Source organism: Agelaius phoeniceus, chromosome 34 (assembly GCF_051311805.1).
Source record: "Agelaius phoeniceus isolate bAgePho1 chromosome 34, bAgePho1.hap1, whole genome shotgun sequence".
NCBI classification, from domain to species: Eukaryota; Metazoa; Chordata; class Aves; order Passeriformes; family Icteridae; genus Agelaius; species Agelaius phoeniceus.
The window spans coordinates 1,219,444-1,242,173 of NC_135298.1; the positions used below are offsets into that span (position 1 = coordinate 1,219,444).

At 56.1% G+C, this 22,730-nt stretch overlaps 1 protein-coding gene across 1 annotated transcript; it reads right to left on the reverse strand.

The window, feature by feature from the left end:
• Positions 1-3,889: 3,889 nt before the first annotated feature.
• On the reverse strand, positions 3,890-21,907 carry LOC143696397 (serine/threonine-protein kinase pim-1-like). Its single transcript, XM_077192530.1, has 6 exons — positions 21,862-21,907; positions 17,276-17,382; positions 17,115-17,165; positions 16,545-16,911; positions 15,723-15,899; positions 3,890-3,912 (listed from the first exon to the last, which is right to left on the reverse strand). The coding sequence occupies exons 1-6, from the start codon at positions 21,905-21,907 to the stop codon at positions 3,890-3,892; spliced, it is 771 nt and encodes a 256-aa protein (XP_077048645.1).
• Between the last annotated feature and the right edge of the window lie 823 nt (positions 21,908-22,730).

The window sequence follows — 22,730 nt, forward strand, 5'->3', positions numbered from 1 at the left end:
GGGACAGGGAATGGGAATGAGGAATTGGAATGGGGACAGGGAATGGGAATGAGGAATGGGAATGGGGGATGGGGACAGGGAATGGGAATGAGGAATGGGAATGGGGGATGGGGATAGGGAATGGGGAATGGGGAATGGGGACAGGGAATGGGGACTGGGGACAGGGAATGGGGTTCATACTGGGAATGGAGCAGGACGGGACTGAGAGTGGGGTGACACGGGAATGGGCGGAGGAAAGGGGAGTGACAGCAGGGAGGGGGGTATCCGCTACAGGGGACACCAGGAAGCGGGACAAGGGGACACAGGGACAGTTCCAGGCCGGGAGGTCCTTGATCAGCAGCCCCAGAATCTCCACCAGCATCTTCCAAAGCACCCGGAGCCGCTTGGCCTCGTGTCCCCAAAGCCCTGAGCAAGCCCCAAGTCCTTCCCGGGAACTCTCAGCTCCCTCGGACCCAGCATCCCCCACACCTCTGGAACAGCTCCCCACTTCTCTAGCCCCATCTTAGTTCAACATCTTTATTTTTACCCAGGTTTTGGGTGTTTGGAAAGAATGAAGAAATGTGAAAAGAAGACCCAGGCCATGAGGAGCCAGGAGGATGTGGAGCCCCCAGCCAGGTGTCTTCCCAACAGGGATCACCAGCACCACGGATCACCGGGGCTCTGCCCACCGGGGTCACTGGGGATCATCCAGCGCGGATCCTCCCGTGGGGATGGAGCTGGAGCAGCGCACGGAGCTCTTCCCACACTGGGGGCATTGGCAGGGCTTCCCTCAGTGCTGGCTGCGTTGGTGTTGGGTCAAGGCTGACCTCTGGGAGAAGCTCTTCCCACACCCGGTACACTTGTAGGGGCTGTGACATCCCAGGAACAGGGCTGGGATGAGCTCTGGTGCCTGGGACATCCCCAGCAGCAGCGGGGCTGGGATGGGCTCTGGTGCCTGGGACATCCCCAGCAGCAGCGGGGCTGGGATGGGCTCTGGTGCCTGGGACATCCCCAGCAGCAGCGGGGCTGGGATGGGCTCTGGTGCCTGGGACATCCCCAGCAGCAGCAGCGGGGCTGGGATGGGCTCTGGTGCCTGGGACATCCCCAGCAGCAGCAGGGCTGGCTGTGATGCTCTCCAGTGCCTGGGCCGTGCCCAGGGGTGCTGCTGGCTGGGGTTGGGTTGGTGCCTGTGCAGTGCCCAGGGCAGGGTCACAGCGGGGCAGCTCTCAGTGTCCCCAGCAGGCCACGCTGTCCAGGGCAGCCGTGCCAGCGCTCGCTGCGCACTCGGGGCAGGCTGGGCTGGACGGGGCTCGGGGCACAAACGCCGCCCCCGGGGCTGGGCTCTGCCCCTGCCTCTGGGGCCCAGCCCCTGCTGGCAGCGCCTTGGGCAGGGCACGGGGCTGCTGCTGGCTCAGGGGGACAGGCCTTGCCCCCTGCCAGCTGCCCGGGCCCCTCGGGTGCCTGTGCCACAGCCCTGTGCCTCCTGTCCCCGCTACTCCCCGCCACCTCCACTCCCTCCATCAAAGCCCCACTCAACCTCTGCACTGTGACCTCTGGAAAGAACAAAAGAACAGGAAAGAAAGAATGAGAGAGAAAAAGGAAAGGAAAGGAAAGGAAAGGAAAGGAAAGGAAAGGAAAGGAAAGGAAAGGAAAGGAAAGGAAAGGAAAGGAAAGGAAAGGGGAAAGGGAAAAGAGTAAAAAGAAAAGAGAAACATGTAGCCATTTGGCCCTGCCTGGATGCCAGGCACCCACCAAAGCTGCTCTCTCACTCCCCTCCAGAGATGGACAGGAGAAAAAACAGAATGAAGGCTTCATGGCTTGAGTTAAGGACTGGGACAGATCATTCAGCAAATGCCATCATAGGCAAAACCTTTTTGAAATTACAGGTATTAATTGAATTTCTTTCTATCCAGATCAGGGCAGGATAGTGAGAAGTAAAATAAAGCTTCACAAACACCTTCTGCCTGTTCCTCCCTCCTTCCCAGCTCTGCTCCTCCCCCAGTGGTGCAGGCAGACAGGCACTGGGGGCTCTGCTCCGTTCATCACCCGTTGTTTCTCTGCTGCTCGGGGAGAGGAGTCGTTCCCCTGCTGTGCCAGGGGTCCCTCCTGAGACACTTCTCCATGAACTTCTGCAGGGTGAGTTCATCTCACGGACAGCAGCTCTTCACAAACTGCTGCAGCTGCCTCACTCTCCCAGGGGCTCACAAGTCCTGCCAGGACCCTGCTCCAGCGTGGGCTCCTCTCTCCACGGCTTTGCAGGTCCCTGCTGGGTCCCTGCTCCAGCACAGGTTTCTCATGGGGTCCCAGCCCCTGCTCAGGCACCCCCTGCTCCAGCACGGGCTCCTCCAGGTGCTGCAGGTGCATCTCTGCTCTCCGGGCCCTCCATGGGCTGCAGGGGCCCAGCTGCCTCCCCAGGGGCTGCCCAGGGAATCTCAGGGCAATCAGCTCCAGCCCCTGGAGCAGCTCCTGCCCCTCCTCCTGCCCTGCCCTGGGGTGTGCAGAGTTGCTTCTCTCACGTGTTCTCACCCTGCTCTTCCCTGCTCACAGTTACACCTACACCATCACCCATTTTCCTAAATCTCTTGCCCCAAAGGTGTTACCACCATTTCCAACTGGCCCAGCCTTGCCCAGCGGCCGGTGCATCCTGGAGCTGGCTGGAATTGACTCTGTGGGACACAGAGGAGCAGCTGCTTCCAGCAGCCTCTCACAGAAGGTGCTCCTCGAGCTCCCCTTACCAAAACCTGGCCATGCAAACCAAGTATAAGCATGGTAGGGTTTTTATTGCCATTATTAATTCTTCTTTTTGCTATTGTCACTATTATTGCCCCTGTGATGTCACACTTTCCCTGTGATGTCACACTGCCCCTGTGATGTCACAGAGCCAACTCTATGTCACCTTGTGATGTCATACAGCAGTGCTGTGAAATCACAGAAGACTGATATCCCAAAGTCATCCTGTCATGTCACAATCTGTTTTGTGACGTCACAGCCTGCTCTATGATGTCACACAGACACCAGGTGATGTCACAACCCACTCTCTCATGACACAGAGCCACCCTCTGTGATGGCAGACTCTTCTCTATGGCCTCATAATATGCTCTGTGATGTCACAGCCAGCTCTGTGATGTCACCATCCCCTCAGTGATGTCACAAAACACTCACAAACTCAATTCTATTGGAACACTGAAGTTTCTTGTACTTTGAAGAGATCCCTGTCAGGGACACAACTGAGAAAGTGTCCCCAGGTTCCAGCTAGAGCAGAACACTGCAGGCAGTGATGCCAGGTGGGCACAAGCAAGGCAAAGGTGTCTCTGGTGCTGAGCACACCTGGATGTGTTTCAGGAATGCAAAGGGCCAAGGCCTGAGCCCCAGGGCCTGGCCAGGCAGATCCTGTCCCTCCCTCCTTGCTCAGGGCTCTTCCCGGGATGGGCACTGGCATGTGGGGATGTGCAATGCCAGGGCCAGGAGCGTGGGGCGGCCCCTGCCAGGCTGCTGAGCAGGGACAAGGAGGCCATGAGGCCCCAGGCCTGCAAGGGTCACTTGTCCCCTCCTGGCCCCAGGCCCAGCAGCCATGGCCAAAGTGCTGCCCAAGCTGGCTCTGGCAGGGCTGTCTTGCAGCTGCTGCCCATCCCTGTGCCCTGTGCAGCCCAGGCTGTCCCACGGTGTCCCTGCCCTGCGCCTCTGTCCCTGCAGGCTGTCGGCATCCCCCGGCTGCCCCACCTGGCTGGGCCCTTCCTTTGCTGACAGCTCTGCCTGGCCACTGCATGGTGTTTGCAGGGATTGAGCAATTAGGGCAAAGCTGTATCGCACTGTCTGTAAGGGGAGGAGTTCCTTAATAAGTACAGTAGGATATGATATAATATAGTAGAATAAAGCCATGGATCAGCCTTCTGCAATCATGGAGACAATGCTAATTATGACCTGGCTGGGAGCCTGCAACAACAGGCAAACACTGCAGTACTGATAAACAGAGGTACAGCCAGGGGAGGGAGGCAGGTGGAAAAGGCTTTGTGCTGTCCCTGCTCTGAGGGGATGCTCAGCACGGCCTGAAGGTCTGCACATAGGAGAAAACAACAATGAACACAGAACAGCCAAATGATAAACAGGCACCAACAGCAAGAAGCCCAAGTTCCCTGGGGTTGGAAGTTTGAGGATCTGGGCGATTTCACAGAAGAACTGGCCCAGGGCATTGCCATGGCACAGGGGCAGGGAAAATGTATTGGCCATGTGCAGCAGAGCAGTGAGAAAGCCCCAGGCCCAGGCAGCTGCTGCCATGTGGGCACAAGCTCTGCTGCCCAGCAGGGTCCCGTGGTGCAGGGCTTTGCAGATGGACACGTAGCAGTCGGAGCACGTGAGGGTCAGGAATGAAAGCTCTGCTGTGATAAAGAACAAAAAGAAAAAGGCCTGTGCAGCACATCCAGTGTAGGAGATGGTGCTGGTGTCCCAGAGGGAATTGTGCATGGCTCTGGGCACAGTGGTGCAGATGGAGCCCAGGTCAGTGAGGGCCAGGCTGAGCAGGAAGAAGAACATGGGCGTGTGCAGGTGGTGGCCGCAGGCTACGGCGCTGATGATGAGGCCGTTGCCAAGGAGGGCAGCCAGGGAGATGCCCAGCAAGAGGCAGAAGTGCAGGAGCTGCAGCTGCCCCGGCTCTGCCAATGCCAGCAGGAGGAAGTGCCTGATGCAGCTGCTGTTGGACATTTGCTGTGGCTGCACGTGGGCACCTGTTCATGGAGAAAAGGACAGTGAAGGGTTAGAGGAGATACCTGTAACCAAAATCAAAGCCATTTCCCACACACCCTCCTTTGTAACACACACGGACATGCTCTTGTGTTTCAGAGTCCTGATGTTTTCTTTTTAAGCTCCTTTCATGGACTTCCTGGTACTCTTGGATATCAGAAACCCTGAGCATTTCTGCTGCCCTCTGGTAGAACAGAGTGATTTCCCTGAGGCAAGATAATGAGTGCAGACTGGGGGCAGATGATCTGTCACTTCATTCTGTTTGCAGTTCCTCTGGGCTTTCACTTTTCTCAGCTGGAGGATGTTCACACTCCCACGTTCCTCTTACAAACGCCCAGGTACTGTGAGAGCAGATGGATCCAGCAGAGCCCAGCTCCACTTCTGTAGCCAAGGACTCACGTTGCTCATTCCACCAACCCAGCAGCATTTTCAGGGTCACAACACCTCTGCCTTTGCCCATGGATCTTATCACTCAGAGATGCTCCAGGACAGGTTTGCATGCGGGGGTGAAGCTCCCAGCCTGGACTGAAATGTCAGAGGGACTTGCAAGTGTCCTTCTGCTGGCATTGGCTGAAGGGAGATGCAGCTCCTTCCCTGGCTGCCCTGACAGCATTGCCCAGAGCCGGGCCCTGGGGACAGCGTCACCCTGAGCCAGCTGTGCCCCTCCAGAGCCCCCAGGGCCGGGCAGCTGCTCCCAGCCCTGTGCTCTGCAGAGGGAACTGGGCCCGGGGCTGCAGAGCTGCCCCACGGCTCTGCTGCAGCTCTGCCTGCACAGGAGGGGCTGCACACCTTGGAGCCCCGGGCCTGAGGGCAGAGGCTTGGCTGGGGCACAGGAGGGAGGGGGCTTCTTCAGAGGCAGGGGCTGCACTGCAGGGGATCCTGTGCACATCTCTCAACTCTCCCTGCCACAGCATTGCTGGGTTCTGTTTTCTCTCCTTCCCTGATCTTCTCTCTGCTTCCTGGAGATTTTCCTCCTGCAGGGGTTTCCCTGTGCCTGATCTCTCTGTGCCAGCACTCACAGAGCCCAAAGCTCTGTGCACTCTCCTTGGCCTGACAGAACCCTGCCTGTTTGCAGGGCACTGCCTGGGGGCAGCTTCTCTTTGCAGCTTGGAGAAAGGACAGCTCAGACTGAGCCTGATGGCTCCAGCAAAGCTGCTGCTGCTGCTGTCCATGGGCACAGTGGCTGAAGGCACATTAGGGATCTCCTGTGAACCTGCTGGTCACTAGAAGGAACAGTTTGGTGGTCTCAGGCACCACTTGCCAAAATTCATAACTAATAATTCATAATCATCCTTTAATAATTATCCTCCCTCCCTGCCACTCTCCAGTAGTAGGAATCTGAAGACAAAGTCTTAGGAAATTGCCTAATTTCAATCAAAATCCTTGCCTTGCAAATATTCTGTGAGTGATCAGCATGTGAGAGCTTCATGAGCATTTCAGCTCCCCTGCAGCAGAAATCCTCAGAGATGCACTCGCAGAGTCTGCAGGCATTGGGATGTTGCAGCTTTAGGAGATCAGTGCAGGAGCTGCAGCTGCATTGTCCTGCAGCCAGAGGTTGCTGTGCCAAGGGCTGGCAGTGATTGTGCCCCAGGCACTTCCCAGCCCCTTCCCAGCCCTGCCTGCTTGAAGCTCTCTGTGCCTCTGTGCTGTGCCCGGGCTGGCTGCAGGCAGTGCCCCAGCCCTGCTGGGCTGTGCACAGGAGCTGCTCCTGCCCAGAGCTGTCTCTCTGCAGCTCTGCTGCCCTTGCCAGGAGCTGCCTCTGGGCCAGGAGCCCGGCCCAGCTCAGCAGCACAGACACAGCACAAGGACTTTAGGAGCCTCTGGGCCTTTGTGCTCAGGCCCTGAACATCAGGCCCTGAGAGGGAGCTGAAGAAGCCTCTGCAGAACTCCAAGTCACAATCCAACTCCAAAGTTTCTGAGACTTGTAGTGGCTCCCACTGAGGGACACGACAGAGAAAGTGTCCCCAGGCCCCAGGCAGAGCAGAGAACTGGAGGCACTGATGGCAGCTGGGGACAAAGAGAAGCCAAGGCTTGGTGCCCTGGGGCACAGCAGGGTCTGTGCCACAAGGGCTGGGAGGAGACACCTTGTGCTGAGGCCCTGGGGCCTCCTGGCCCAGCCCCAGCCAGGCTGGGCACTGCCAGCCCCTTGTGCTGCCCTCTGCATCCCCCCCTGGCCCACATCCCAGGGGCCTCAAGGATCTGCTGCAAGGAGTCCCTGGGGAGCCTTGCTCAGCAATGTCCCTGGCGACTCCTGAATGCTCCCTGCAGGGGCTGCAGCTTTTTCAAAGGACTTGGGGTTTGGCTTTGGCCTTGCAGTCTCTGAGAGCTTTGTGCAATCATGGCCTCCAATTACCTGCTGTAATTAGTCCCTGCAGAGGCTCTGTCAGTAACACCACTCAGTGGGGCTCATGAATGCTTCAAGGTACTTCAGTTCTTTTAAGGTACTTGGTGTTTCCCTTTGGATCCAGACTCTGGGAGAGCTTTGTGCAATCATGGCCCCAATTATCTGCGTTAATGAGTCCCTGGAGAGCTTTGTACTGACACTCAGTGGGGCTCATTCATGCTCTGAGACACTCAAGGTGTTGAAGGTACTTTGGATTTTCCTTTCCACACTGAGTGTCTGAGAGGTTTTTGTGCCATCCTGGCCACCGATTCTCTCCTCCAAGGAGTCCATGAGGAGCCTGTGTTGGACAGGGACCTCAGTGGGAGCCATGAATGCCTGGAGACACTTTGGGTGTTTCCTCTGACTCTGACTCCTGGCAAGGTTTGTGCAATCTCCTCCCAGGCCCTGAGGTTCAAGGGCTCAGCTCCAAATGCACAGTGAGGCTCATGAGGATCAAGCAAGTCCTGACAAACCATGGCTCTGCCTTGATTTCCCTCTGCTCCTGTGCAGTTCATTAGGAGGGTTATGGAGAAATAGTTATGGAGAAATAGCTCAAAGACCTTCTAGGAAATATGTATTCCTATTTGAAAGGGTGTCTTTTATTGCTTTTCTTATTACACAAGAGGTGACTGCAGCATTTGGTGACTGATATTGATGCAGGGACTGTCCTAAGGAGGTCTGGCCTGCTCAGAGAAGCTGTGCCTTGAGCTCTGAGCCAGTGTGGACAACCTTGCTCCACATTCCCCAAGCCCATGGTGTCTCTCCTCACTCAGCTGGGAGCTGCTTTGCTTGGAGAAGTGGCTGCACTCAGGCAAAGAGGGATTTTCCTTCTTTGAGTTTTGAAGCCATCTAAAACTCCTGAGTTTCCCCATTGCAAACAGACATCCTCCTCAAGTGTGTGCCAAGCCCAAGGTGGCACCAAGAGCACTCCAGCCCTGCCCTGGGCCAGCTGTGAGGGTGGATCATCATCCCAACAGGCAGTGGGCCATTGCAAGGGGCTGTTGCCATGGACACTGCAGGGACCCCAGTGCTGGGTTTGGGTGCCATGGCAACCGCCATCAGTTCAGGTTTCCTTGGAAAGCAGCCCCAGGAGCCATTTCTGCAGCCAGGTTCCATGGCCCCTTGCCTGCAGAGCTGCTGCTGCCCTGGGCTGCCATAGCAACCCTGAGGACAAAGCGGTGCCAGGGCTGTTCCAGGTACAATTGCAGTGACACTGGTTGGTGCCAGCAGGTGCCATGGCAACGGCCACGGGGACCCGTTCCTTGGTTTGGTGCCATGGCAAGCAATGCCCGGAGCCGTTGTGATGGTTGGTGGGCATGGAAAGCTGCCCTGGGCCCCTTGCTCAGGGCTGGTGTCAGTGCCCAGAGCCAGAGGGGATCCCTTGCTGGGGGCTGTGCCATGGCCACCTGCCCTGTGCCGCGCTGGCCGCTCGGGCACCAGGAACCAGCAGCCAAGGGCACTGCCAGGGCCAAAGGCCAGGTCAGCCAGACAGAAAGGGGCAGGGCTGGGCACTGTTTCCATGGCAAGTGGCACTGGGGGGGACACCTGGGGCACCTGGCCTGGCAGTTGCCATGGAAAGCCCTGGCAGGCACTGAGGGCACAGCCCCTGGCACTGAGACACTGCTGGGCCGGGTGCTGAGCACAGCGCTGAGCACGCAGAGATGGTTTTGTTCTTGCTGAGCTGCAGCACAGCCAAGGCCTGTCCTGCCCCTCGTCCAGCCACGCTGGGGAGGGGCTGGGGCTGCGGGGGAGCTTGGCAGGGGACACAGCCAGGACAGGTGACCCCAACTGACCCCGGGCACAGCCCAGACCAGAGCACATCATGCTCAGGCTATGAAGGGGGGAACAAGGAGCAAGGGGGCAATTTTGGAGGGAGGCTTTTTGCCTTCCCAGGGAACACTTAGGCAAGAGGGGGCCCTGTTTCACCAGTGGGCAGGGTCACTACCAAAGACACAGACACCAACTGAAGGAATTGTGGCATTTATATCATGCACAGCTGCAAAGCATTACAAAAGGATGAGCTCAGCAAAGCACATCATCTTTAGCAAAGAATTACAAAAGGATAAGCTCAGCAATCCATCAGAATTAATCATTACATTTTGATGACTAACCCCTTGGTCAAACACTAGAGGTGTTTGTGGCAGACAAAGATTCTGGCTGACTATCAAGGTACACCTTACAGACATCAGTAGTACTTCAGTGACACCGTTCTTCATTCTTTTTTCTCAATCTCCTTGGAGTTAGGAACAAGAATTCTGTTGTCCATGGAGCTGGCACCTTTTTAATTCCAGAATAATGCCCCCAGGCCCTTTGCTGTTCAGCTTTACCATGTTGTCTGGGGCTAACAAGGCTTGGGGGGCCCTTTCCCCTCTGACTGGAAGGGGCCGGGTCCCAGTCCCTGAGGGGCACCCGGGCTCCTGGATGCAATTCCTGTGCAAGTCCCTCAGTGTCACAGCAGCCTTCCCATGGAGCCCCGTGGATCAGAGCATTTGCCAAAGGGGCCCTTGGGGCAACCAGGGAGATTTGGTCTGGCAGCATGTGTAAAACAATATCCTGTCAGATCTACTTGTTCTCACACACAATCCTTGGCTGCAGGGACACATTCCCATTGCTCCTGCCCAGCTTTCAGGACTCAGAGTTGTCTTTCCCAGGAGCTGCTCCTTCAGCTGCCTCGGGAGGGCCATTTGGCCTCCGGACCCACACTCTGGCTCAATTATTAGGACTGCTGCATCCAAACCCTTTATCTCCACAAACGGTGGTGATTGGAGCTGGAGCTCCTTTTTTCACAATCGTTCCTAAAATTGCAATATCAATAATTGTGCTACCCTGTCATGGGGTTGAATAATCCAATCCTGGTCACTATTGTTTAACAGAATTACTGTAATTTCTCCTGGATATTCTGCATCAATTCCTCCTGCCATGACATGAACACTTTGCAAGGCCAAGCTCCAAGGGAGCAGTTACCAAAGCAAAGTGTCCTGGAGGAATCTGAATTCCTGTTTCAGTATTGATGGCTCTCATTTGCTTTGAATTCATCCTCATTAATTCCAATGCATGAGGGCCCAGCCCTGCAGCCTCTGGGCTGGCCCTGCCAGGGGCCATCACAGCCAGAACAATTTCCCAGGCAGTCCAAGTCTCACTGCCCATGGTTGGATTTGCAAACTGGGGGCAGCCGTGCACAGCCAGGGGGTTTCCATTTCCCCCGTGGGCCATTGTTCAGGGCATGGAGCACATCTGGGAGATGGGTTCTCCATGGGCAAAGGTTCCCATCTCCTCATTTTTTCAACTGCTCTTTTAACAACCCCTTCACCCGTTCAACCAATCCTGCATCTTGTGCATAGTCTGGGACATGAAAAACCCTGCAGGCTTCATCCCTGTATTTTTCACAGCAACAGACAAAGTACTCTGCATCACAGTATCACCAAACCCTGGGGAAATAGCCAATTTCCTCCCTTCCTCCTTTTTACATTGTATACAATCTCACAAAGTTGACCACTGACAGTAGGGCCGTGGCCAATCCTGTTCTGTAGAGTATTTAGAATTACATCCCTGAGCAGCCAAAGCTACCAAATTAGTATTGTCAGCACTATTTCACATTACTATTATTTCATACGTAGATATACATATTGATATACATATAGACAGATAGATACAGACATATATATATAATATATATATAAATATACAGATATATATATATATTAAGGTCTTAATATACAAAAAATACATATAGTTAGTTATTATATTGATATTTCACTGGTACAAATGCAGCTGAGCTCAAGATTAAAACCTTCTGCTCTTGCTCCATGTGGGAGCATTCCAACAATAATTGTTCCTTCTGAAGGTGCTGTTTCCAATGGACTCTTAACAAATTCATCTTTGTCTGCCCAAACCCACAAGTCCTTTTCCTTTTCCATGTGCAATTTTTGGATGCATTTGAAGACATCCAGGGCTGCAGCTTCTTTTACCCGACTGCCCCACTGCTCCCACGGGGCTCCCACCTCAGCCCACTCCAGAGCCAGGGAACTCCAGGGAAGGGCTTCCCATCTGGGAATTTCTGATGGCACTGATTCCTCACATTGACACTGAACAAGTGACATTTGGTTGGGATCTGGCCAGACTGGGCCAGTTCCGTTTGACCAGTGGCCAAAGTCAGCACCAAAGACACAGACTCCAGCTGAAGGAATCAGTGTCATTTCCTGCAGTTCAGAGCAGCAAAGAATCACAAAAGGAGCAGCTCAGCAATGCACCCAATCATCCCCACCAAAGATTGCCTGCAGTGATTAGGGAAGATGCAGCAGCATTTCCCCTCAGCCTTTGCCATCCCCCAGATGCACACAGCAGCTGGGGAAGCTGTCACAGCCAAGGGCTGCAGAGCCACTCCTGGGCACTGGCAATTCCTGCAGGTGCCTCCAGCCCCAGCTGAGGCTCCAAGCCCGCTGGGAGAGGGCCCAGCTCTGGCAGTGCTGCATGAACAAACTGACAGCACTGCTAGTGTGCCAACATCTGCTTTCATCCTCCTCTTGGCTCCCTCCCAAAGCCTGGCCAGGCCTCAAGGAGGAGCCAAGGCAGCTGACTTTGATCCTTCAGCCCCACACAAGGCCAGATGTCAGATTTCATGGCCTTGTCTGGCTTCTAAATACACAAAGGTCCATCCATGTTTCACTAAGGAGTGGCTACATCTATCACAGTGCTAATGACCATGCATATCTCAGCAGGGAGCAGATACAAAGATAACCTTTGCTTGGAAGGTTCCTCCAGAGGCCACCTTTGGCTCGGGGCCTGCTGTCCAGGCCTCACTCAGGGCTGCTGTCCAGGCCTTGGCACTTCAGGGACGTGCTTTAGTGCTGGGCTTGGCACTGCTGGCTGAGCAGCTGCACTGGGTGAGCTCAGAGGGCTTTTCCAACAGAAAGGATTCTGTGATTCCATGATGAGATCCGCTGCATTCAGCTGGGGCTATTTCAGCAGCATTACTTTGCTCCAGAAGTTCCCTCTTGCCCAGCTCCTGTGGCCTGAGGCTTCAGCTCCTTCAGCTCCTGGTGCTGAGCTGCTCATGCTGAACGAGAGCACTCGGAGAGACGAATCCAGTCCATGCAATTCCTTCTGGGACACGCAGAGGGGAGGCTGTGCAAACAGGAGCATTGTTTGCTGTGGCCTCCTCTCTGCCCTTCACGCCTTTCAGCGCTTTGAAGCAGCCAAGAGCTTTCTCCAAGAGTGCAATGGAGCAGCTGTTCCTGCTCGCGGGCCGGGCTCTTCCCAGTCTCTGCCCTTGCCTGCTTCTGTCCCTCTTGCTGTGCCCTCTGTTCCCCCAGGGCTGCCTGGCTGCTGCCCAGGACTGTGGCACTGGCACAGATCCAGTGCTCCAGAGCCTCCTTTCTGTGCCCTTGGAGCTGCCTGGGTACAGCAGCCTTTTCCATCTGCAAGCTCCCCATGGACAGGGAGTGCCCAGCTCCGTTCCTTGCACAGCCTCCAGGAGCCCAGGGCTGCCATCTCAAGTCCCTGCTGGCACTGGGGGCTCCCAGGTGCCTCAGGCTGCTGTGACACCGCTGCACACGGGAGGGAACAGGGCCAGGGGCTGTGCTGAAAGTCAGCTCCATCTGCTGCTGCTGCTGCTGCTGCTGTGGGGTCATTTGTGCAGCCCTGGCCCAGAGTCAGGGATCAGATGCTGCCAGTCTCTTCCAGCCCTGGCTGCTCAGAGGTTGGGCCTTGGAGCCTCAGGTGGCCAAAGGCAGCTGCTGCTGGGCCCTCTGTGTGTGCCCGTGTTCAGCAGTGCTGCTCCATCAGTCTGTGCCCAGCAACGGGGAAAAGCCTCAGCCCTGCAGGGCCAGGAGCTGCCGGGCTCTGCCTGAGCAGCTCAGCCAGCAGCAAGGGAGCTGCTCCACACAGGAACCAGGAGCAAAGGACATTCCTTCTGTAGGACATGTTTTCTATTTAAAGGAAAAAAAGGAAAAAGAAAAAAAACTACATAAAATGTGAAAGATGAAAACAAAACCCAAGTGTTAGTGAAAAACTTCTGAAACGTTGCATTAAGAGGTAAATGATCTTTTTTAAAGGGGAACTCAGTTATTTACATTGTAAATGTGCTGATGGCATGGATCCATCTTACTGACCCCAGCAGCCTTTGAAAAGATTTTGGGCTTTGTTTCCAACATTGCCATTTGAAATTGTGCTCAAAGCAAGAGGAAATTGCTTTGTGCCCTTCCCGCTCCAAGCAGGACTGGGAATGGAAACTCTGTCAAAGCCCAAATCCTTTAGAAGATGCCCTTCCTTCTCAGCCTGGCAAGGAGCTGCACATTCCCTTTGAAACTGTCAGGGATTTCTTAGAGACACCAAGTGCCACTTAGGGCTTTTTGCTCTGGTTTGGCAGTGCAGAAGGGCAATTCTCCATCCATCAGCTCCAGACTGCACTGCCTCAGGAACACGGCCCACTCGCCAGCTTTGGCCCACTCAGGCACTTCTAGAGGAGGAAGAAAGTGCAATTGAACAATTCCAGCCAATCAAGAAGGAAGAATGGGACAGACAAACACCCTGTGCAGATCCAGGCGTTCAGCTGGGACTGTGGAGGGTTTGGGTTCTTGCCAATTGGATGTGTGTCCCCAGCTGCAATCTCTGGGCCTGCAGCAGGGTCTCACTCAGCTGCCAAAGCAGAAAGCTCAGGCGCTGTGCTCGCAAGGGGCTCGTCTGATGCAAAGCTGTCAGAGCAATGTGAGGGCAGAGCCAGCCCAGCTGGGCCCAGGGCTGAGCCCAGCAGAGCCCTGGCAGAGCCCAGAGCAGCCTCAGCAGCCGCAGAGCCCGGCTGCAAGGAGAGAAAGCAGAAAGTGCCCATCAGCTGAGGGCTCCTGTGCCCTTGTGCCAAGGCCTGCGGTGCCCAGGCCATGCTGGCTGTGCCCAGAGCTGTGCCCAGAGCTGCCCATCCCTGCTGCCTTTGGCAGCAGAGCAGGAGGGCAGGACATGTGCCCAGCCTGCAGCCAGCCACGGCACATCCAGCCCTCAGCAGCTGCCCAGAGCAGGATGCTCCTGTGCTCGCTGCCATCTCCCAAAAGCTCTGATCCCACCCTGCCAAGCACACACGGACCCACCTCACGCCAGCCACGGCTGCAAGAAAAGCTGCTCCCAAACCACGGCCTCAGCTTTCTCCAAGGCCACCGCCCATCCACGCCACAGCTGCTCCCAAGCACTTCCCCATCCGCACTGGACCACCTGGAACGCTTCCTCTGGAAAAACAAACAACACATTCTTGAAAAGAGATTACAGACAAAAAAGGAAAACAAGAAAAACGGGAAAAACTCTTATCTCTGTCAGGGCCTTGAGGAAGGCCAACTCCTACATGGTAGGGAAAAACCCAGCCATGGCTGAGGGAAGCCCACACTTTCTCACTTCCACCCAGCACTGCCCCCCAAAATCACAGTGATCCCAAAGCAAACAAGGGCAGTGCAGCAGCCCAGCCCTTCCTTGCCTGCAGAGCAAAGCAGCCCCTGCACAGCTTCTGGAGTCCCACCTCTGCTCCCACCATGGGGCTTTGCTTGTGTCGGGCTGGCTGCCCCAGCCCCAGCCCCAGCCCAGGCCACGGTGGCTGCTGGGGGCTGTTGGCAGGGCCAGGAGCCCACTCCCATTTGTACCCAGCCCAGTCCATGCCCCAGCCCTGCCAAAAGCAGCTGGGCAGCGACTGAAGAATGAGTTGCATCTGCCCCAGCACAGGGGGAACCTTTGCTTCCCAGCCAGGCTGGGCCATGCCCAAATCTGGCAGCATTTCCCCAGGTGGGGACTCACCTGCAAATTCCCTGTGGAGTCTGGCTTTGAAGAAGGTGCCAGAATCAAAGTCCATCACCTTCAGCCTCCAGTGGCCAGGCTGAGGAAGAGCTTCTCATCCTTGGTGCCATCCTGGCTGTCTCCAGCAGCAGCAGCAGCAGCAGCAGCACCAGCAGCAGCACCAGCAGCAGCAGCAGCAGCATCCCCACCTGGTACAGCTTCTCCAGGGGCTCCTTCTCCTTCCCTGGGGGGAGACCAGGCTCTCAGGGCTCTGCCCAGGGCCCCAGCTGTCAGGGAACCAGCACAAGCAAAACCAGCTTGGATGGCGGCCACCAGTGCTGGGCAGAGCAGCTCAGCTGCAGCACAAGGGCTGCGTGTGCCCATCCCATGACCCCCGTGCAGTGACACAGGCAGCACAAAAAGGTCTGGGTTCCTTTGCTTCTGATTGCCAAGGCATGTGTGGAGCTGCAACTTACCAGGGCCCTGGATCAAAGTGTGCCTGTGGCTCTCTCCCTTCTTCTACGGCCGAGGAATATCCTGCACCCAAGGATCACAGAACAGGTCTTCTAATGTGGGTCTTTCCAAGGAGTTCACGGATAAACACCACCTGATCAGATCTTTGCACTCTGGGCAGAGAAAGCAGAAACTGCCAGTCAGCCAGAGAAGGCTCCTGTCTGCTTTGCCCCACTATTGCCATGCCCAGGCCTTGGTGGATGCGCTCAGGGCTGGGCCTAAACTTTCCCATCAATTCCCTGTTTTGGAGGAGAGCAGGACATGTGCCACCTCCTCAGCAGCTGCCAGAGCGGGATGCTCACGAGCCCGCTGCTGGCTCCCAGCACTGGGATTCCCCCCGTGCCCAGAGAAGAGGATCCACCTTGAGAGAGCCCTTGTGGCAGCGGGAGCTGGCCCCAGCTGAGGTTCCGGCCCCTCCTGAAAGGGTGCTCCCCGCAGACCATCTGGTGCAGCAGGATGCCCAGGGACCAGATCGTTGCTGCCTCACCATGGTACCAGCCAAAGTGGGTCCATTCCGGGGGGCTGTAGGACGGTGTTCCTATGGAATACAGATGGAGTTCAGCAGGGGGATGCTGCTGCTCCCAGAGCCTGGCCCCAGCATCCCTGGGCCTGCGGGGACTGCATCAGTGGCACACAGGGTGACCACTGCCCTCTCGCCAGCACCTGGGACTTGTGCACAAACTTGGGCTTGGAAAAGAAGCCACTGGTGTCAGAAGAGGGCAGAGGAAGCCCTGGCTAAGCCTGACCATGACATGCAAAGGAAGAACCCACTCACTGCTGGTGAAAACATGCCCCTATCCTCCATGTCTGCATTGCCCCAAAAATATTAGGAAGCCAAGGCAAACAGGGCGAGTGGAGCAGTGCAAGCCCTTCCTCTCGCCTGCACACCAAACTGGCTGGGGCACAGGTTCCACCCCCCTCTCTGCTACCCCCACCCAGGGGGGTTTTGGTCGGGCTGGCTGCCCCAGCCCAGCCCCAGTCCTGGGCAGAGTGGCTGGCAAAGGCTGCCAGCAGGGCTGGAAGATGGCTCCCCACCCAGCCCCGCTCTAAAGCAACTCAGCTGAAGACTCAGTCCCCTGACTGGCAGCAAAAGGGAGAATCCCCGCTGCCACAGCCAGCTTGGGCTGGGAGATGTTGGGCCATGAGATCCCGGGACCAGGAGTACACCCTTACGTGGGCTCACCTGCAAAGTGGGTGTAGGCTGTCTCTTGCAGGTAGGTGCCACAGCCAAAGTCAATCAGTTTGGCCTGCCCGGTGGCCAGGTCAAGCACGATGTTCTCTGGCTTGATGTCGCGGTGCAGGACCCCGCAGCTGGTGCAGTGCCACACGGCCTCCAGCACCTGGCGGAACAGCTCCCGCGCCACCTCCTCGGGCACGAACCGCCGTGCCCGAATGACACGATGCAGGTCCTGACACCGCTCTGGCCGCTCCAGCACCATCACGATGTGGTTGGGCAGCTCGAACCACTCCAGGAGCTGCACCACGCCGGGGAAGCCAGTGGACACCTTGGCCTGCAGCACGATCTCCAGCGGGGCCCTGCTGCCGTCGGGCTGCGGGAGGAGCACGATGCCCTCAGTGGGGCCGATGCCGTGCCAGGCCTGGGGAAGCCCTGAGCCAGCCCGGGATGCTCTGCGCCCTGCGCTGCGCCCACGCCCGCTCCCCCTCGAGGCGTCCTGGCGGCTTCCACCGTGCCGGGCCTCGGCTCATCCCCGTCCGGCAGCCCCGGCTGCTGCCGCTGGCCCCGCTCACTCACCAGCTCGCCCCAGTGCCGGACGCGCTTCCGTGGCACCCTCTTGATGGCCACCTGCAAGCCAAGGACAGCAGCGGGCTCAGCTCGCCGCCCGCCCTGCCCAGCCCCATCCTCCTCCTCCTCCGCCCCCTCGTCCTGCGCCCGCCGCCGGCCCCGCCGCTCACCGGGGCGCCGTCCGAGAGCCGCGTGGCCGCGAAGACGCTGCCGAATCCTCCGCGCCCCAGCAGCGAACCCAGGCGGTAGCGCTCCTGCAGGGCCTCGGGCGCCGTCCCTGCGGGCGGGACGCGGCTGTCAGCGCTCGGCCCGGGGCCAGCAACGGCCCCCGAGCGCCCCTCAGCCGCCCCGGGCCGGCCATGCCCAGGCCTTCGCTCCTCGCAACGCGGCACGGGAGGCTCGGGGCCGGCGGCCGCGCTGCCGAGCGGCGGAGCTCGGGCCGGGGAAGCCGCAGCGGAGGCGGCGGCAGCGGCCGCACCGCCTGTGTCCTCCGCGGGCCCCGGCAGGGGCCGGGGCCGGGGCCGGGCTCGGGGCTGGAGCCTGCCTCAGGGCCGGGGCCGGGCTCGGGCCAGGCGGAGGCGAAGGGCGGCAATGCCGCCCCCGCACACGGCACTGATGCCCGCCCAGCAGCGCCACCGCCAGTAGGGCCAGAGCCGGGCGGAGGCGAGACCGCGGCGGGACGGGCGGGGCCGGGCACGGGGCAGCCCCGCCCGGGGCCGGGGGCGGGCCGGGGGCATGGCCCGGCCCGGCAGGGGGAGAGGGAGGCGGGGACACGAGAGGGAGGCGGGGAGAGGAGAGGGACGCCGGGCAAGGGACCCCGGGAGAAGGGTGCCCGACGGCGGGAAAGGGAGACTCAGAGACAGAAAGAGAGAAAGACCAAGAAAGAGAGACAGAGAAAGAAAGAGAGAAGGAGAAAGAGTTATAGAGTTATCTGGTTATGCTTCTTCTGCCGCTGCTGCCGCCGCTGCTGCTGCCGCCTCTGCCGCCGCTGCAACTGAAGCACCGGGGCCGTTCGTCCCCGTGTCCGTTCCCCGCTCGCCCCACGAGCCCCACGTTCGAGCCCCGCGCGCCCCGGGCACAGCCCCTGAGTCCGTCCAAACACGGGAACTTTGCAGCCTTGAGCCCAGGTGCAGAGCCCTGACTCCTGCACACTGGCACAGCAATCCCCTCGCTTGCTGCTCTGCATTGGCCTGGCTGAGGGGCAAACACTGGCGGGACACCTTCCCTTGGGCTAGGATTCCTACCTGAGCCCAGCACTGCACTTACATCTCCAGTGTTGCCTTCCAGTAAAAACAGGGGAAGCAAAACTGTGTGTGGCTCATGGTATTTTAGAGTGTCTAAAAATCACTAAGCCACTGATCTTAGAGGTGCAGTGCATCTGGAATTACTGGGATGGAGAAGTAGTGCCCCATGGAAAAGGGGAGTATAGAAATAAATAAAGGAAAACATCTTGGATTGTTTCTTTCATTTTCATTTCCCTTCTGGAAAGCTGTTCCTGTTTTCCAGGAATCTTCTCCTGTCTGCTCTTGCCAAGAATCTCTCCTGGAGAACAAGGTCAAGCTCCTGTCCCAAGATTTGCCACCAGCTGCAGCTTCTCTTGGCTTTCCACACTGCACAGTGTCTGCAGCAGGACTTTTGCAGCAAAGCAGGACAAATGTTTGGAGAACTTTACGTGTCCTTTCTTTTCCTGGTGGGCTGGGGTGTTGTGCCACTGGTGAAGTTTCCATTGTGACTGTTTGTGCTGGTTTAGGGCAAATTTTGGGAGGAAACCTCCAAAAGGGGTCCGTCTAGAAAGCAACTTCAACCGGCCTCTCCTCCTATTAGTTCCGGAAAAAACTTCCCTGGAGAAAAGTTGAGAAAACCAGGTTATTTAACAAGTAAAGTATTCCAGAGCATGAAAAATGAATAATATTAAATAAAACCTCTGACAGTGCTGAAGAGATGGCAAATTCAGAAAGTCCTTTTTGTGGGGTGTAGTTGGCTCACTCGGTCTCTTCTAAGTCCCTCTGGTGCTGGAATGCAGCGTCCCAGACCTCAGTGGGCCACAGGTGTGAGCTGCAGGTGTTTTTCTGGGTTTTCAGTCCAGAGCAGGTTTCAACAGTTCCAAGAAAAAGGAAAGTCCCAGTCCCAGGAACTTCTCTGCCTAAGCTAGCTAAAACCAAATTGCTGGACCTGGGCTGTGAAGGCACTGGGAAATTTCCAAATCTGGGCACTGGTGGTCCCAGCAAACACCAGATCTGGATGGTGCTGGAGCCAGAACCTGGAAATTTCCAACTTTTGGCTTTCTGTGTTAGCAAATCACTGGACTTGGGCTGTGCTGGCACCAGGAAGTTTTCAGATCTGGGTGCTGGCGCTGCCAGCAAACACCAGATCTGGGTGGTGTCGTTGGCAGTGACAGAAATCTGCTGGATTTGGGCTCTGCTGGCACCGGGAAATTTCCAAATCTGGGTACTGGCATAGCAAACACAAGATGTGGGCAGTGCCAGAGCCAGTAGCAGAAAGTGGCCGGGTTTTAGTTTTCTTTGCCAGAAAATTGCTGCATTTGGGTCGTGCTCGCACCAGGAAATTGCCAGATGTGGGCACTGGCAGTGCCAGCGCACACCAGATCTTGGTGGGGTATTTGCCACCACCAGGAAATTGCCAAATGTGACCTTTCTGTGCCAGCAAACTGCTGGAATTGTGCTGTGCAGGCATCTGAAAAATTCCGGATCTGGGCACTGGCGGTGTCAGCACACACGAGATCGGAGTAGTGTAGGCACCAGGTATTTGCCTGGTTTTGGCTTTCTGTGCCAGCCAATTGCTGGACTTGGGCTGTGTGGCACAGGGAAATGTTCAGATCTGGGCATGGGCGGTGCCATCAAACACCAGGTCTGGGTGGTGACAGTCTTGGCACCAGGAAATTGCTGCGTTTTGTCTTCTTTTTCCAAAAAAACTGCTGCACTTGGGCTGTGTTAGAACCGATAAATGTCCAGACTGGGGTACAGGCGGTGGCAGCAAACACCAGATCTTGGCATTGCCAGTGCCAGCAGTGGGAAATTGCCAGATTTTGACTTTCTTTACCAGAAAATTACTGGACTTGGCTCTGCCAGAACAATGGAATTTCCAGGTCTGGGCACTTGAGGTGGCAGCAAACACCAGATCTGGGCGGTGCCAGACCCAGTAATGTTGGAAATGAATTTGTAGAGAATTTTTAAGGTTTGATAGAAGGTTTCTATAGTATGTATGCAAGTGTCACAATCCATCCTTACGAACGGGTTTTGTGATGGTTTGTGGGTTGATCTCAGAGTGCAAAAAACACCGACACGGTAAAGGGGGCTGCAGTGATAATCAAAACAAATGTACCTTTATTGAATAACCACAAGAAAATGCATTGGGGAGGAATTGGGGAAAAGGGAAAAAGAGGGAGGAAGAGAAAGGAAGGTATAGAGCTACCAAACATAGAAAAGGCGCAGTCCTTTGATGTCCAGCCAATGGAGTTCACCAGGTCACCTCTGGGGAGATCTCAGGGTTGCAGTTCATCTGAACTCTTATTATACTCTTTTTGTTGATGGGGGAAGGGGTAAAACTTGAAACCGAATCAAAGGTAGCCTATTGTGTTTTTGGGGAAAAAATGGTATTTAGAGAAGGGTACACACAGTCCATGTTCTCTGCAGTGGGCGAGAGCCATTGTCTTCTTGGTCCACTGCTCGCACCTGCAACATCCATCTTGCTTTGGTTAGCTTGCCTCCCCCACACACCTCCCCCAGGTTAGGGGTCTCAGTCCCAGTCCTTGGAAAGAGTGTGGGGGGGCCTTTTCACATAGGGATTTCATGTCTCGGTCTTTGATGGAGAGGCCTTGTACATCTCAGTCTGTCTGTCACGGCCGTTGTAAGACAAGTGAGGGGTCTTCTGTGGGGGACCACCCAAAACTCAGGAGAAGTCCAGCCAGGCCGAGAGGTGGGACAACTTCCAAGGCTATTGTTGCAAAAAGGCAAGGGGCCCCCTTCTTCCTTTCACTGGGTTCAGTGTAGCATACAGCAAACACACCTGTGAACAATAGCTTAGCAATGCCAGCAGCTGTGCTCGGGTCTCGGGGCCCTTGGCATGTAACTTTCTCCACCAGGGCCAGAAACTTCAGACAAGGGGCTTTTCTTCAGTGGTCCCCAATGACGATCGTGAGGCAGATGAGAGAAACTTTGGACAGAGTCTCACACCTACATTACATGGACGATGTACTAATCTGTGCTTCCACCAAGTCTTACTCAGACGCAGCACTTTCCAAGAGAGTCGCAGCTGTCGAAAGTGCGGGGTTTCAGATAGCTCAGGAAAAAATCCAGCTATGGAGCCCATGGAAGTACCTCGGGTTTTTAATCACAGGAAGGACCGTCGTGCCTCAAACTCTGTCCATCAACGAGCACCCCCAGACATTAAGAGACACGCAACAGCTGTGCGGCGTCATCACGTGGATCCGACCTCTCCTGGGCCTCACCACAGAAGAACTGGCACCGCTCTTCGACCTTCTACGAGGAGACGGCGACCTGGCTTCCCCACGCTCGCTAACGCCAGAAGCCTGGGAGGCTTTGGAGAGAGTCGCCAGCGCCATCAAACACTGCCAGGCACATCGGACAGACCGGTCCCTTCCCCTCAGCCTCGGTATTTTTGGTAAGTGCCCAAACTTCCATGTGCTGCTCTTTCAGTGGGATGATACTTCAAAAACCCCACTCATCATCATCATCGAGTGGCTTTTTCTGCCGCACCAACCACATCAAACAGTTACCACCCCACCAGAACTTGTAGCCAAACTTATTATTAAAGGCCGACATCGCCTCCGGACCCTCGCAGCTTGCGATCCAGCGTGCATTTACCTCCCTTATACTTTGGAACAATTGGATTCTCTATTACAAACAAATGAACATCTGCAAATTTCTTTTGACAGCTATCCCGGAAAAACTTTAATTCATTATCCTCAACACAGACTTTTTAAAGATTCACTGCATTTGGCCCCAAAATCAGATAAAAGTAAAACTCCACTCAAAAACTCTATCACGAAGTTCATTGGCGGTCCAGGCAAATCTCACCAGTCAGTGTTCACCTGGAGGGACCCGGACACTCAGAAGTGGGAGTCTGATATCCAGGTTGTTGAAGGTTCCCCCCAGACTGCAGAACTTGCTGCAGCTGTGAGGGCGTTTCGAACATTCCAACCACCCTTCAATTCAGTCACAGATTCTGCATATGTCACTGGGATAGCAGAGCGGGCAGAGCGTGCCCTGCTCAAGGAAGTCCAAAATAAAAAATTCTACAGCTTGCTCTCTGAATTAATTTGGTTCATCTCCCACAGAGAGCAACCTTATCACATCCTGCACGTCCGGTCGCACACAGAGCTGCCAAGATACATCACTGAGGGCAACCGGAGAGCAGACTTGTTAGCAATGGCAGCAAGTGCCACCCACATTTCCCCCGCTGCACCACATGTCTTTCAACAGGCTCGTCTAAGCCATGCATTCTTCCCTCAGAATGCTCCAGCTTTAGTAGGTCAATTTAAGATTTCCAGAGACCAAGCCAAGGCTATTGTCTCCACCTGCCCCAATTGCCAATTCCTCGCCCTCCCTACCATGGGGACAAAATGAAGAAAATTACAGTGACAAC

What these genes read in the sequence shown, in the direction of transcription:
- LOC143696397 (XM_077192530.1), bottom strand. Translation starts at nt 21,907, where the DNA reads ATGTCGGCCTTTAATAATAAGTTTGGCTACAAGTTCTGGTGGGGTG. An exon ending in GGCTCTCGGACGGCGCCCCG is followed by an intron (nt 17,166 to 17,275) that starts GTGAGCGGCGGG and finishes CTTGGCTTGCAG; the next exon opens with GTGGCCATCAAGAGGGTGCC. An exon ending in AGCCTACACCCACTTTGCAG is followed by an intron (nt 15,900 to 16,544) that starts GTGAGCCCACGT and finishes TGTATTCCATAG; the next exon opens with GAACACCGTCCTACAGCCCC.